This window comes from Anolis sagrei, chromosome 2, assembly GCF_037176765.1.
Source record: "Anolis sagrei isolate rAnoSag1 chromosome 2, rAnoSag1.mat, whole genome shotgun sequence".
In the NCBI taxonomy this organism is placed as follows: domain Eukaryota; kingdom Metazoa; phylum Chordata; class Lepidosauria; order Squamata; family Dactyloidae; genus Anolis; species Anolis sagrei.
In genome coordinates, this window is record NC_090022.1 from 192,037,699 (window position 1) to 192,053,174 (window position 15,476).

Consider the following 15,476-nt stretch of genomic DNA (forward strand, 5'->3'; position numbering starts at 1 on the left):
ATAATAATAGCAACAATAAGGAGATAGGACTCATGTTATCCATGGCATGTGCGTGTCTCTCTTGGAATATATTCCCCCTGACACAGGAGTCGTAGAGCATAGGATTTTTTCTCTCTGCTTGTGTTTATGCAGAACTGAAACAGCTGTGCTGCAAACATTGATTCTGTCACACAACTGATGACCATTTCAGAAAACAAGTGAGTGGTAAGTCCACACCTGATTTTAAAGCAGGTGAGAAGGGGTAGAGTGAGAAGGGGTAGAACGGTTCAGAAAAGTCAGCAGTGGAATGTCAATGAAAACAAGCAATACACAGGAGGGGAGAGAGGGGTGTTAGCTTATTTTTTTCCTTTTTGAGAAAACCTTTTAAGTATATTGTTTAATTGTATTGTACAGAAGCAGCTCAAAGCACTGGGACTTTGGCGCAGCTGGCTGGGAGTCAGCTGCATTAAGATCACTACTGACCGAAAGGTCATGAGTTCAAAGCCAGCCCAGGTCGGGGTGAGCTTCCAACCAAATTTGTGTAGCTTGTTGACGACCTTCGCAGCCCGAAAGACAGTGGCACGGTGGGTTAAACTACTGAGCTGCTGAACTTACTAACCAAAAGGTTCGTGGTTTCAAATCCAGGGAGTGGTATGAGCTCCCACTGTTAGCCCCAGCTTCTGCCAATGTAGCAGTTTGAAAACATGCAAATGTGAGTAGACCAATAGGTACCACTTTTAGGGGAAGGTAACAGCACTCTGTGCAGGAAATTTAGGTACCACTTTGTGGTACCTAACTAATTTACTAATTTAACTAATTTACGAGGCCATAAAGATCAGCGAGCATTCGGGGAATGTGGAAGTACTTCATCAGTGTCGCAGATGGACGGTGAAGCAACAGCTCCCCTGGTGGCCAGACAAATTGAATGTTAAATAGCCTCTGACTGTCTGTCTATAGCCTCTGACTGTCTGTCTATAGAGAGCTAGAGGTGTCTAAGGCATTGAATGTTTGCCTGTATATGTACATTGTAATCCGCCCTGAGTCCCCTGCGGTGTGATAAGGGCGGAATATAAATACTGCAAATAAATAAATAAATAAAATGCCTCCCTGATTATGTGAAAACCCACCAAAACATACCTTGACCAAAGCAGAATGCAGGTACATGTTGTGGGGCATGATGACAGCACCAACGATCCCGACAGCCTGCTCTAACTGAGGGGCTCCACAACCGGCACAATATGGCATAAACATCCCTTTGAGCAGCTGGCCTTGGTCTGGTCGTACCGTAACATACTATGGAACAGATAGAGTAAGAAGATTAGCTCCCTGGGTAGAATGATTGGCCTTAATAAGCCATAGAAGGAGGTCCTGTTCCATTCTAGCCTGGCAAAAGCTAAGCTAGGATTGGAAATAAAGCACTCCTCTCTCTTTTTCAAATACTGAAGTTCTCTCCTTGTCCACTGCAATATTTCCCAAACTCTGGTCTCCAAGTGCTTTGGACTTCAGCTCCCAGAATAACTGACAATTGGCCAAGGTTGCTGGAGCTTCTGGAGTTGAAGCCCAACACATCTAAAGGACACTTCAGGCATAATGGCTAGAGATGATAGAGCTGGACAAGGGAAATTAGCCACTAAAATCAACAAGTCACTCAGAATAGACACCAGCTTGGAATCTGCCTCACAGATTTGCTATATTTTTAATATTACACATTTCAGCTGTCTACCCATTAAATAAGAAGAATCAGTCCTGTCGGTGGCTAACAAACATCCCTAATAAACAATTCAAACAGCCCCATTTACTACTTCGGAGAATATTCTCTTTTAAGGTTCATAGCATATTGGATATAAACACAGAGGAATTCAAAAGGTACTTTTACCATGTCATGACCCCCATAGCAGCCACGGTGGCACAATGGGTTAAACCCTTGTGCCAGCTGAACCGCTGACCTGAAGTTTGGAGGTTTGAATCCGTGAGACGGACTGAGCTCCCATCTGTCAGCTCCAGCTTCCCATGTGGGGACATGAGAGAAGCCTCTCATAGGATGGTAAAACATCCGGGCGTCCCCTGGGCAACATCTATGCAGACAGCCAATTATCTTACACCATAAGCGACTTGCAGTTTCTCAAGTCACTGCTGACATGATAAAACAAATGCCCCCCATGATAAATTCCAAACAGCTTTAGTAGGCATAAAAGAAAAAAAACTGTACCATGAAAAGGCCACTTCAAGGGAGAAAACACATTGTTCTCAAAACGAAATGATAACTATAATTAAAATGTTTACTTTGAACTACTGTTAGTCACTGCAAAACTGAAGTAATCTCATCACAGATATTACCTCGGAGTGTAGTGGAGGCTCCTTCTTTGGAAGCTTTTAAATAGAGGCTGGATGGCCATCTGTCAGGGGTACTTTGAATGTACTTTTCCTGCATGGCAGGGGGTTGGATGAGATGGCCCATGCCATCTCCTCCAACTCTATGATTCTAAAAATAGCACTTTCTTTTCCTCATGCATTCTTTGTGCCACCCAAAACCAAGTCCAAAATGGACTCCAAGTCCTTCAGACCCAGTTTCAAGGGAACAAGGGAGTTGGACAGTAGGAATGGCACCTTCTGCTGAATCCCAGTATTCAGAGTGGAAATCCTCCTCCAGCTACCAGCTCTGGGATTTTAGATGTTCAGATCATGAAAAAATTCTTGTGGTTTTATTTTTGGTAAAGGCTGTGGCCCTATTTGTCCCCACCTATCCTACAAAGTGGGATAGGTTTTTTGGCAGGGCCTCCCTGGTGGCACAGTGGGTTAAACTCCTGAGCTGATGAACTTGCTAGCCAAAAGGTTGGTGGTTTCAAATCCAGGGAGTGGGATGAGCTCCCACTGTTAGCCCCAGCTTCTGCCAACCTAGCAGTTTGAAAACATGCAAATGTGAGTAGACCAATAGGTACCACTTCTAGGGGAAGGTAACAGCACTCTGTGCAGTCATGCTGGCCACATAACCTAGGAGATGTCTATGGACAATGCTGGCCTTTGGCTTAGAAATGGAGATGAGCATCACTCCCCAGAATCGGGCACAACTAGACTTAATGTCAGGGAAAACCTCTACCTTTTTATCCCCCAAAATGCAACATTTGTGTTTGTGTTTTTAAACTCAACATCTCTGATATTTAAAAGCAGCATTACCTCATATCCAAATGTGATGGCCATAATAGTAATCAGGAAGCCAAAAAATGCCTCCAGTTTCCTCAAGCCTGGGGAAAAAAGACACACGTATGACATTAGCTGCATTGGGATCCAGAGGTTCTGGTGTTACAAGTCTGTAAGAGACATGCCATTTTTCAAATTTTCATAGAAGCAGAAAGGATATTGTACACTATTGTATGTCTGCCAACTCCAGCGCAATCCCTCTCTTAGGGAGATTACAGCAGTGGCCAAATTAAGCTCCAAGACCAGATCGAACATCTGGGATTGGTCATATCCATCAGGAAAGGGCCTTCAGAAGCTAAAAGACTCCAAATCTTATCACCCCATGAATAGATATGCTCTTCCAACTCTGCAGGAGGGAAGACCTCCATATAGAGTCCAGTATCTCCAGCAATTGTTGAACTCCGACTCTCATAAGTCCTAATTCATAAGAGAATATGGTAACCAATAAGAGTTATACATGCTGGGGAAGAATAGTAGTTTCCCAACCTGTGGAAAGTCGTATGTTCACTGTCATAGAGAGCTAGAGGTATTCTCTTAGGTTTAAAAAAGGCAGTTTCTTTATTCACTTTCATGAGGGACTTGTGCACCTAACTCCCATAAATGTGGAGGGATAACTATATGTAAAATTATATCAGGGTGGCATAGAAGTAAAATCAATGCAAACAAGTTAAAAAAATACAAATGATTAAAATAGTGAATTAACTACAATTAATAAGTTAAATCAGATTTAAAACCATGTGCATGAGATGCCTGGGACAAATCAATGAGACCCAAAGTTTTTTTTTTATGCAGGAATGTTTTTACTCAGTGCTGAAACAAAACCAACATTGGTGTCAAGCCAGCCTCTATGACCAAAGAGTGAGGGAGAGAAAGAGCAAAGAGTAACCAAAATACTAACAGGTTATTTGTTAGCGGATTGAATCAGTGGCTGTTTCCACAAGCAAAACTCTGTTCTACTAACAATCAAAAGGCAAAATGTGTTGGAAGGCTTCACCCACAGTTCAGAGAGAACTATGCAATCCAACTACATTCCCGACAGAGTCTCTGATATACAAGATATATTTTAAGGGAGTTTCCTGCAAGCAGGAGAACAGCTGGAAGTCCTTCCAGAATTTCGCAAGCTCTGTTTAAAGTACATGAACGTGAGTCAATGACAGCATAGCTCACAAGGCTCCTTTCAATGCCACTTATGAAAGAGCCCTTATACCAGTTGTTAAAAAATGAAAACAGATGACTTAAGGCCCTTCCAGACAGGCCTTATATCCCAGGATCTGATCCCAGGTTTTCCGTTTATCCCAGATTATCTGGCAGTAGGGACACATATAATCCAGTTTAAGGCAGAAACCTGTTTGGAAGGGCCATTATGAAGAAAAATTGTTCAAATAAGCAGCTTACCATATTTATCCAGGAAGAGAAACACAAAGGTGTCCGCGATTGTTATGAGAACTCCGCCCCACAAAGGTACTCTGTAGGAAGACAAAACAGAGCGGTGGCCTACCGGGTGCTCTAACCCAAAATCTGGAATACCTTTCACTTAGGGGATTTCTAACAGTGCAAAGCAGGTTTACCTAAAGAGGATACTTGGGAGGAGATATCAATAGCTCCTTACGTAATAGGCATATTGGGAAGCCTAACTCATGTATAAGTCGATCTCACATATAAATTGAGAGCAGGTTTGGAGGCCAAAATTATGGTTTTTAATATGACTCCTGGACAAGTTAAGGGTCATTCCATGGAGAAGGGAAAACGCCACCCCTGGACACCACCATTTTCCTATCCAGGCATTCAAAAAGGTCAGAAGCAGTGAGTAGAGAGGGTATGTGCATCTTTTAGGTTCTCCCAGGATGGACTAAGCTCTAGCCCAGTGATTCTCAATCTGTAGGTGTTTTGACCTACAACTCCCAGGAACCCCAACCAGTTTACCAACTGTTAGGATTTCTGGGAGTTGAAGGCCAAAACATCTGGGGACCCACAGGTTGAGAACCACTGCTCTAACCTTTCTATTCAGAGAAGAGAATACTTTAAACCAGGGGTCCTCAAACTAAGGCCCGGGGGCCAGATACGGCCCTCCAAGGTTATTTATCCGGCCCTCGCTCAGGCTCAACCTAAATCTGAAATGACCTGAAAGCACACAACAACAACAATCCTATCTCATTAGCCAAAAGCAGGCCCACACTTTCCATTGAAATACTAAGTTTATATTTGTTAAAATTGTTCTTCATTGTAATTATTGTATTGTATATATGTGCAGTGTGCATAGGAATTCATTCATCTTTTTTTCAAATTATAATCCGGCCCTCCAACAGTTTGAGGGGCTGTGACCTGGCCCTCTGTTTAAAAAGTTTGAGGACCCCTGCTTTAAACCATAGATAAATCAACCCAGATTTTTAGGGTTGATTTTTTGGCTGAAATTTCTAGACAGATGCACAATTATATACAGGAACAACTGAGAGAGGCAAAAGCCACCTTAAGAAGGAAATCTCGGCTAGGCAATTTGTTGGAAGTTTATGATGCGAAACACTGCACTCATTGCCAATAGCAAATATACAGGAAAATTGGAGTTTCAACCTGATGGAGCTGGTTATTTTTATCTGAAATCTGAATCTTCTATTCATTTCAGGAGACCTTGACCTTTCAAGGAAAGAAAGAGGGGAAAAAAGGCCAGGCTTCAACTACTGCAATCTATGCTACTTTCACAGGGTGTGTGATGCCTCTGCAATGTGGCCATTACTTTTGCAGAAAATAAATCTCATCTCATTAACACCAGAATGCAAATCGATTGATAACAATTACTTAGACCGAAATGCTGAAACACATTCAGTTACTATTACAAGGATGTGGGAAGCTGCCTGACATAAAAAATGATTATGGGTTTGCTTAGATCAGTATTTGTCTACAGCAGGCAGGGAGGACATGACTCCATGATTTCAATGGACTTCTACATCCATAATCCCTAACCACTGGGAATATTGGTTAAGGTTGATGGAAATTGTAGTCCAAAATCTGGAAGGTGATATGATTCCATCACTCCAATTTACACAAGGCTGGCAGTGAGTCTCCAGGGCGTCATCCAGGATAGTTTGCTAGTCCTACCTAGAGATGCTTGGAGCAGGAAGGGTAGATATGAAGCTGGGACCTTCCAAATGTGTCCTAACCACTGAGTAACCCCAAATTCTACTGCACCAGTAAGTATGCACTCAAAGTGAGTGCATAGTTCTGGTTACCTCCTCTAAAAAGGTTCGATAGCCCAGGACAAGGAAAGACATAGACAGAAGAAGGGCAGTTAATATAATCACGGTATTGAGGGAGTTTTACTGCAAAAAGACCCGGAAGTTTTGACCCAACTTACATTCCAGCACTCAACAGGTTAATGGCAATTGCTGAGCCAATGACTTCTTGCATATCTGAGCCAATGATAGCCAGCTCCACCATCAGCCACAAGACAATCCGAGGGACCTAGGCAAAAATATGGGAGTCAGATTGGAACATTTGATTTAAGCTGTGGGTCTACTTCCCTATCTAGAGCAGAAATACACAATCTGTGGCATCTCAAGAGCCCACTGCAAATAATCAGCCCCGATCACTTCCTTCCAAGGACACTCACTAGGTAGAAAAAGAGCTGTGAGGCAGGAAAAATGAAGAAGAATGGCAAAAAGAAAAAGCAGGAGAGTGGATGGTCTTGACAAGCAGCCAGTGAAATAATTCACAAGTTCTTTTAACATGTGCAGAGAGTGCTTCTTTCACTGTGAAATATTAATCTGTACCAGAAATGATCAAGCAGGGCTATTCTCTTCCATCCTGTCTGTTGCCTCCAGGGTTGTTATAATTACTGATATTTGGAGAAACCAGGGTGCGTTTCGTTTAAAGCCGTGCTTGGTTTAAACAAGTATGTACAATACTTGATTCACGACGCAATTCTTTCTGGGCTTGTTTTGGCAAGACACATTTTGCTGAAGATCCAGTACTGTTGAAAATACTCCTTTAACAACGTGAACTAATTCCCCTTTTGTCTGTCTCTCTCCCCATTATACCTGATGGTCTGTCTTTGGGTGGTCCAGGGAGGGAAAGAATATATTCCTTTCTTGGCATATTGTAATCATAATTTCATTTCCTCTAGGAGTGACTTTTTACATTTACTACATAATGCAACTTCAACATATTGAATAATGGACTATGGATTTGGAAAATGATTTGGGCATGAGATCATGACTTAGTATTTTATAAGGCTTTAATCTGTTTGGTTGATTGATATGTGTTTTAATTGCTTATATATTTAGATTGCTTATATTTTGATGAGATGTGTTTTATTGTTTACTTGTGCAGCACTGAATTTTTGCCAGATTTGTAAGTTGCGTTGAGTCCCCTCCCAGGTTGAGAAAGGGTAGAAATGAAGTAAATGATAATAATAATAATAATCTATATAAATAAAAATGTAATGTTCATTTGTGGGATTAACATAACTCAAAAACCACTGGATGAATTTATACTAAATTTGGACACAATACACCTATCAGGCCAATGAGTGACCTCACTCACAGAAACACTGAAAAACACAGTAAAAAAGCCAAAAAATAAAACATACATTAACAACCACATATATGCACATATACACATACATACACACACAAAACACATATAGACTGGGCCATAGCAACGCATGACGGAAACAGCTAATAATAATAATAATAATAATAATAATAATAATATTTTCAGTATGTAGGAACTTGGATACAGGTACAGGTCCACTCCAAATAACTATTTTTTCTGAATTACAAGAGGGAGAAATTGCAACGTAATACTTCTTTGGATGAGATTGTGTGGTAATTGCTATGATACGGTCTCTTCCACTTTCATTGAGTGTTGTTTCTCAAACCTTTGAACTACATGGGAGGAGCCAGTTTCTGGGAAAACCGATACTGTTGGCACCAAGATGAACCTCAAGTGTCACCTCCTCCCATGCAAGGTGGGATTGCCAATAATTTTCTCTTTGTTACGGCACCAGAAGATAGTTCGGGGGGAGGGGGTGAGCTCATTTAGAAAAGGCAAGGAGGTCCTTTGTTCTTAATTTCCCAGCATCTGCCATAATGTTTGATTTAAAAACACAGATTTTCACACTGACTTTGTTCCCGTTTCATCATTCCATTTTAACTAGAAGCTGACAGATCTTCATGGTAGTCTGCCGAATTTTAGGCAGCATAATCCACACAGGCAGTTGCTCATCAGCCAATGCTGAATCCTCCCTTTCCCAGAAGTGCTTGGTTCCTAATTATAGTCTTCAGTAAGCTTTTTCATTGCACTGTGCCTGTGGTAACAGGACATGAGAAAAATTAAAGATATGTTTTTGAAGTTATGGCTTAGCTGTGGTGGGGAAAGGGACAGCCACTGGAATCATCCATGTATTGATGACAGTTTTAAGGACAGCTCCTGGCTCAGACATAAAAATGGGACAGAATATTTTTCTCAATTAGTAGGTGCTCCTTTATATATGATGACATTCTTGTAAAGATGCCTGAAGTGTACACTCAAATATATCAAGCTCCTGAATTCTCCTGCCTCCATGGTCGGTGGTTTCACTATATAAAGGAAGGTCAATATTTTATAATGTAATCATGGGTGTCTGTGATTGTAATTCCATGGTTTTGTTGTTTTTAGATCTATGTATTGTTTATATGTGGCACTTAAATCAAGAAATAGTTTTCTAAGATCTACAGAGACACTCGCTGGAACACTTCAGCAAGCAAGAGTCCAAAAGTGGCAGGCTCAAACCAAGAACCTCAATCAATGGCTGATACCAAATGAGAGACTCCCCCCTGGGCACACAGAAAACTGGGCGACTTGGAAGGCGCTGAACAGACTGCGCTCTGGCACCATGAGATGCAGAGCCAACCTTCAGAAATGGGGCTACAAAGTGGGATCCACAACACGTGAGTGTGGAGAAGAGCAAACTACAGACCACCTGCTGCAATGCAACCTGGGCCCTGCTACATGCACAATGGAGGACCTTCTTATAGTAACACCAGAGGCACTCCAAGTGGCCAGCTACTGGTCAAAGGACATTTAATCAATTACCAAGCTTGCAAACTTTGTGTTTTGTCTGTCTGTCTGTTTGTTTGTTTGTTAAAAAATGCAATGCAACTGTTTGGTCTGCCCCTGACACAATAAATAAATAACTTTGCTGTTCTTTGTTTGCCCACCCTGAGTCTCTTCAGGGAGATGGTGGCAGGGTAGAAATAAAACGTATTATTGTTTTACTGACACAAAACTTGTGCTTCTCAGACAAGATGGTTTTCGACAGATCAGCTACACAGTTTTCTTACCTACCTTGGGATATTGTCGGTTGCATACTTCCGCCAAATGAAGTCCTGTTACCACGCCTAACCTCGCTGCCAGGCGTTGCAGAAGCAGACCAATGACAGTGGCCAGCAAAAGAACCCAAAGCAGCTGAAAGACAGAAGAAGAAAAAAGAACAGACATGCTAAGAGAACTATGGCAGTCAGACAACCATCTAAACAACCTGGAGATTTGGGCTCCTAAAGAGAGCTAGAGTTTCTTATGGAATGTTGTGGCACCATATTCCATATGTGACTGTGCTATAGAGGCATTAATCTCTGACTACTGAGCCTTCTCCAAGAATCCTGCAAATAACAGTCTTGGGACTTATATGACATATAAAACACTCATGAAACAGAACAAGTTTCATATACAGCTGTAAAACTGGAGGAGCATCGCTGTCTCCAGACAGAAACAATATAAACCTACTTTCAGATGAAAAAAGAGTGTGTACATGCTACCTCTGCTAATTTAATGAATAAAAAATGCAGAGCAAGCTAAAGAACGGGTAGCCAAGTGAGTTAGCTGGAGATGTATGCTCCCTCCAACCTCTGGTTTTCAGTGTTGTTTCTTTTCTTAATGCAATGCTCTATCTCTTCAGCATCCAAAAAGAGCTCCCGGTGGCGCAATGGGTCAAACCCTTGTGCCAGCAGGACGGCTGACCAAAAAGTTGGCGGTCCAAATCCGGGGAGTGGCGTGAGCTCCTGTCTGTCAGCTCCAGCTTATCATGCAGGGAGAGAAGCCTCCCACAGGATGGTAAACATCCAAGCGTCCCCTGGGCAACGTCTTTGCAGACGGTCAATTCTCTCACACAGCTTCTCGAGCTACTCCTGACATGAAAAAAAGCATCCAAAAGAAATGTTTAAAGGTTTAAGATTACTCCTGAAAAGCTGTTGATCTGTATGACCTTGATGCCTAGCCTTATGTAATTCAACTGTTTCAGGTTTCTAGTATGGCTTGGAAACAAATGAAATTAACAATGGCAGCAACTAAACTCCCAAATTTAAAGGACTGGATAGGACTCAATTACTATACGTTTAGTCTATGAAATGCCGAGTGGGGAAATGGTGTGGTCCTCCAGAAGTCTGTGGAACTATAATTCCCAGCATTCTCTACCACTGGCTACATTGTCTAAGGTTCATGGGAAGTGCATCTTATGGAAGGCCACATTATTTCTACTTTTGCTATAAGGGAAGGGGTCAACATCCATGCCTGCCAGAGCAGTCTCCTCTCATGGAAATTAACTTCCTATTTTTCAGTTTGATTCAAACATGCCAGATGATTGTAAGGGCCTGTTAGGAAAACTGTTTTGTTTTTGTTTTTTTACCATCAAGCACATTTAAGTTCAGTAAATCAAGTTGTATATTCACAATGTTAGGCATCCTAAAATATACGTTTAAAATGCAGATTAAGCTAAACATTTATCACTGAATAGCTGTTGATTAATAACATTACTTTGATGCTTTTTTTCTCCCTATATTTTGACTACTAATCCCATCCTCCCCATTCATTGAGATTGACACAAATATTATATGGCTGGAGATCATAGGTTCAATATATTAGGAGTGTGCTGGGTAGAGAAGGTCTGGTTTGTTCAGTATTATTTTTCTGCTCTAAAGTGCTTTGGATGTTCACAATCAAAAATTTCTCAACCGCTTACCTTAAACCCTGCAATGGAACCAGACTGCAGATCCGATTCAATGTTGCCTGGATCCAGATAAGCAATACTCATGAGAAAACCTGGTCCCGTAAAAGCCCAGAGTTTTCGAAAACTGAACCACGGGTGCTACAAAAATGGAAATTAAGAGAATAAAGGGAAAATATTAAATCTCTCTTTTTTCAAAACATAAAGCTACTATAATGCTGTTTGTTTACAATTAATTTTTGGAGAATAAACATTGTAGGCCAAGACAATTTTTTTTGAAAAAAATATAAATACTGTAGTGCATCCTACATATATGACATAGTGTTGTCAAAATAGGTCATATGAACAATTTCCTGCTAGCATCATCATCATCATCATCATCATCATCATCATCATCATGGGTGATTCCTTGTGGCCGAGTATGATTGTCTTCCAAAGACAGAGTCTTGTTTACTACGGGGAATACCATTGCTTTAACTATGTGGATCTTCGTTGCCAGTGTGATGTCTCTACACTTCACTATTTTATTGAGATTGGTCATTGCTTTCTTCCCAAGAAGTAAACGTCTTCGCATTTCCTGGCTGCAGTCTGCGTCTGCTCTCATCTTCATGCCTAGAAATACAAAGTCTGTCACTGGATCCACCTTTTCTCTCTCTATTTGCCATTTATTAATCTGTCTGGTTGCCACAATCTTGGTTTTTTTATGTTTAACTGCAACTCAGCTTTTGCACTTTCTTCTTTCACTTTGATTTGAAGGGTCCTCAGCTCCTCCTCGCTTTCAGCCATCAAAGTGGTATCATCTGCATATCTAAGGTTGTTAATGTTTCATCCAGCAATTTTAACTCCAGCCTTGGATTTATAAAGCCCCGCACGTCACATGATGTGCTCTACACACAAGTTGAATAAGTAGGGTGAGAGTATACAACCCAGTCGTACTCCTTTCCCAATTTTGAACCAGTCTGTTGTTCCATGGTCTGTTTTTACTGTTGCTGTCACTTGGTATCTCCAGGCCACCAAGAACTTGCCACAGTTTATTATGATCCACACAGTCAAAGGCTTTAGAATAGTCAATAAAACAGAAATAGATGCTTTTCTGAAACTCCCTGCCTTCCTCCATTTGGTCTCTCATTCCTTTACCTTTTCTAAATCCAGCTTGTACATCTGGCAACTCACGATTCCATGTATTGCTGGAGTCTACCTTGCAGTTTATTATTGCTGTTTATCTACAATTAATTTTCAGAGAAGCAACATTGTAGGCCACAACAATTTTTTGAAAAATTATAAATGCTGCAGTGCATCATTCACATATAATGTAGTGTTGTCAAAATGGGTCATACCAACAACTTCCAGCTAGCATGATCATCATCATAGGTGATCCCTTGTGGCCAATTATAATTGTCTTCCAAGGACAGAGTCTTGGTGGTGGGTCCATAGGTGACTGTAGAGACCTATTCTTGATCTGCATGTTCTTTCACAATGAGGACATTGATTTCCAGATGAAAGGCGGTCCTGACAAGAGTTCGCTTGACACCACCTTTCTCTTGACACATTTTTCTTGTCCCTTTCACCCCCATTCACGCCTTTTCAAATTCCACAGCACGTTGGTAACAGCTGGTAACAGCTGACCTCCAATTAGATCGCTCAAGAACCAGGATTTCCCAGTTCTCAATGTTTGTTAGAACATTTTTGTTAGCTTTAAGCCCATCTTCAAAGCTCATATGAACATCTTCCTGCTAGCAATGTATCTAAGACAGGTTATTACATGTGAAAAGGTATTTCAGATGAAAATTGTATTCCTGAATGAAAAATCACAAACTTGAGCTGTAGCTGACAACACATTCACAGCAAGTACAGTTCACTCTCCATATTTGTAGGCTTAACTTTGGGTATGAAAGGATTTTATTAATATGATCTCTCTAGTAATCTGTACATCCTCCAGCACAACTCTGTGATTAACCTCCACCAATGGTTGATCACAAAGTCACACTGAAGAACCTAGAGATTCTTAGAGAGCGGTTCTTTCGGTTACTTTTTTTTATTTGCAGGGGCCCTGCAACCCTAACTCCAATTAATGTGAAGGACTGACTAAAAATGCATTATTTTCAGATTGTCCCAATATAAGAATAGGGAAAACGGAGAGAAGAAATGCACACTTCAACCTTTTATCTAGAAAAAAATCTTCAATAGTGCTTCTTTTCTTTGCTCATTTAAAGTTAAATGCAAAAAAATGGTGATCCCCTGCTAATAAAGAAATAGCCAGCTTACGTTTTGACTAATTATAGACTCTTGTTTTGATTTCCAAGATGCAAGGTCTTTGTAGCTATCAGCTGAACCTTGAGAAGCTAGCTAGTTTTGCCTATGGTTCTGCAGAATGAGCAGCGGGTTCCCAGGCCATTTCAGAAATTACAGGCTCTGATTGTTCATCTACACAGAGAACTATTGTGTCCCTTCATTCAACCATTACACTGAAAATGTTAGCAAGGAAAAGATTGTGAACTACTTTCTCTCCATGGCAAGTAGCAGGAAGAAGCCAAAAGCCATCTCGATGGGGCTGACTTTCAAGCCACATTAGTCAAACATATATTCCATCTTTGCCGCAGGGTTGCTGATGCAAAGAAGAAGCAGAATATTGAAATGAGCCCAGTGCAGTGGTTGTCCAAATGCCACTGGACTATAATTCCCAAAATCCCAGTATCTGGTTGGGGCTTCCAGGATTCTCAAATGCAGCAATGCCTGGGATTAAAGTTTAGAAATCACTGATAAATGCTTCCAAAAAATCAGATAGCCAAAGCATAGTTGAAACTGCTTTGAGTCCCCCTCGGGATGAGAAAAGCAGTATATAAATGCTGTAAATAATAATACTAGTGGCAACATTTGTTTTTATGGCAGAAGCAGTTTCCTTTTAAAATTAGCCGACCTCCGGATGTTCAGGACTGACTTCCCCCAGTCTCCTCCTTTTCCTCACTCTGTTGACATTCACATATGCTCAATTAGGGGTTCTGGGGGTAGCTGCTGTTTACCTTGCTTTTTGTAGGCAGAAACATACAACTACAATAGGATAAGCTACAGTAGCTTCCAATTTATTTCCAGCTAAACATTTGTTACAAATGCTGCTAAAAAAATATCTATTAGAGAAGAGAGAGGAAAACCTAAGGGCTGAGAACAGCGGTATACAAATAAAGTAAATAAATAAATAAATAAAACATTTTGCAATGCAAGTTTCTTTGTCACAAGCTTTGTTAATTAAGATAAGCCTTGAAACAGCATTTGAGGAATTGTTGTTGATAACTTAACACACCCCACCCCACCCAACCCCACTCCAAAGGAGAAGAAGCACTATGGCAAATCACACTGACCTTTTCATCTTCAGGTATAGGAATTTTCTGATCAAAATAGGTGGTAAATTCATCGGTGGAGTCCGAGAGTTGGGCTGGAACTGGGTTACCGTAAATGGTGCTAACACCATCTCCCGAGGAATCTTCTGTAAATCAATAACAACATATGTTTTGATAAAAAGTAGGGAAAATGATGCAGCACATAGGCTAAGTACATTATGTTGCTGACTCCCACTTCATCCTGGCTGATGTCCAAAATGCTAAAACTTTTTACTGTGGTAGTCTGGAAAAGAGCCAGCATGGTGTAGTAGTTTGAGTGCTGGGCTGGGACACTGGTGGATCAGAATTTGAATCCCTGCTCAGCTATGGAAACCTACTGTGTGACTTTGGGCAAGGCACATTCTCTCTGCCTCAGAGGAAGGCAAGGGAAACCTCCTCTGAACAAATTCAGTTAAAAAAAACCATGTGATTGGGTCACTATAAGAAATTACTCAAAGGCATAAAACAGCAGAATATAGTGAATGTAGTATAATACACTGTCCTCCAAGGCCTGGGTCCAGTTTTAACAGGACCTCTCAATCTCAGCATCCCTAATATAGCAGCATCAAAACATAATTCTATAAAAAGAAACTGTGGAAATGAATGAAACAAACAGGATAAAATGTTTTGTATGTAACACCAGCTTATGTATGAATCATTATCATCATACTGCCATAATTCATAATACACTCAACTCACTAATTCATAATACACTCAATGGGGTTGACTTTTGAATGTTATCAAGGTTATACGAAAAATTCAATTGCAGCCATATAGTCCTATTGCTTAACAATGAATTATGAAAAAAAAATGTTTAGGAATATCCATACTTTGAATGTGTTTGACTGCATATATGCATATGGGCCTCATTTATACACAGGTCTGGGTTCCAACATCAACAAAATATTACTATTTTCAAAGGCACTTTCTCTCCAATTCCTTTCACATGG

At 40.8% G+C, this 15,476-nt stretch overlaps 1 protein-coding gene across 3 annotated transcripts in view; it reads right to left on the bottom strand.

The window, feature by feature from the left end:
* Window positions 1–15,476, bottom strand: part of SLC11A2 (solute carrier family 11 member 2) — a 71,148-nt gene that overhangs the window by 30,862 nt on the left and 24,810 nt on the right. For all 3 annotated transcript variants that reach the window (XR_010909290.1, XM_060762815.2, XM_060762813.2), the window contains exons 3-9: window positions 14,509–14,633; window positions 11,168–11,293; window positions 9,499–9,618; window positions 6,527–6,633; window positions 4,573–4,643; window positions 3,154–3,221; window positions 1,117–1,272 (exon numbers count right to left, since the gene is read on the bottom strand). Coding sequence is in view for 2 of the 3 variants with exons in the window: in XM_060762815.2 (XP_060618798.2) it covers window positions 1,117–1,272; window positions 3,154–3,221; window positions 4,573–4,643; window positions 6,527–6,633; window positions 9,499–9,618; window positions 11,168–11,293; window positions 14,509–14,633 (773 nt within the window). In the remaining variant the exon portion in view is untranslated. The remainder of the gene's footprint in view (window positions 1–1,116; window positions 1,273–3,153; window positions 3,222–4,572; window positions 4,644–6,526; window positions 6,634–9,498; window positions 9,619–11,167; window positions 11,294–14,508; window positions 14,634–15,476) is intronic.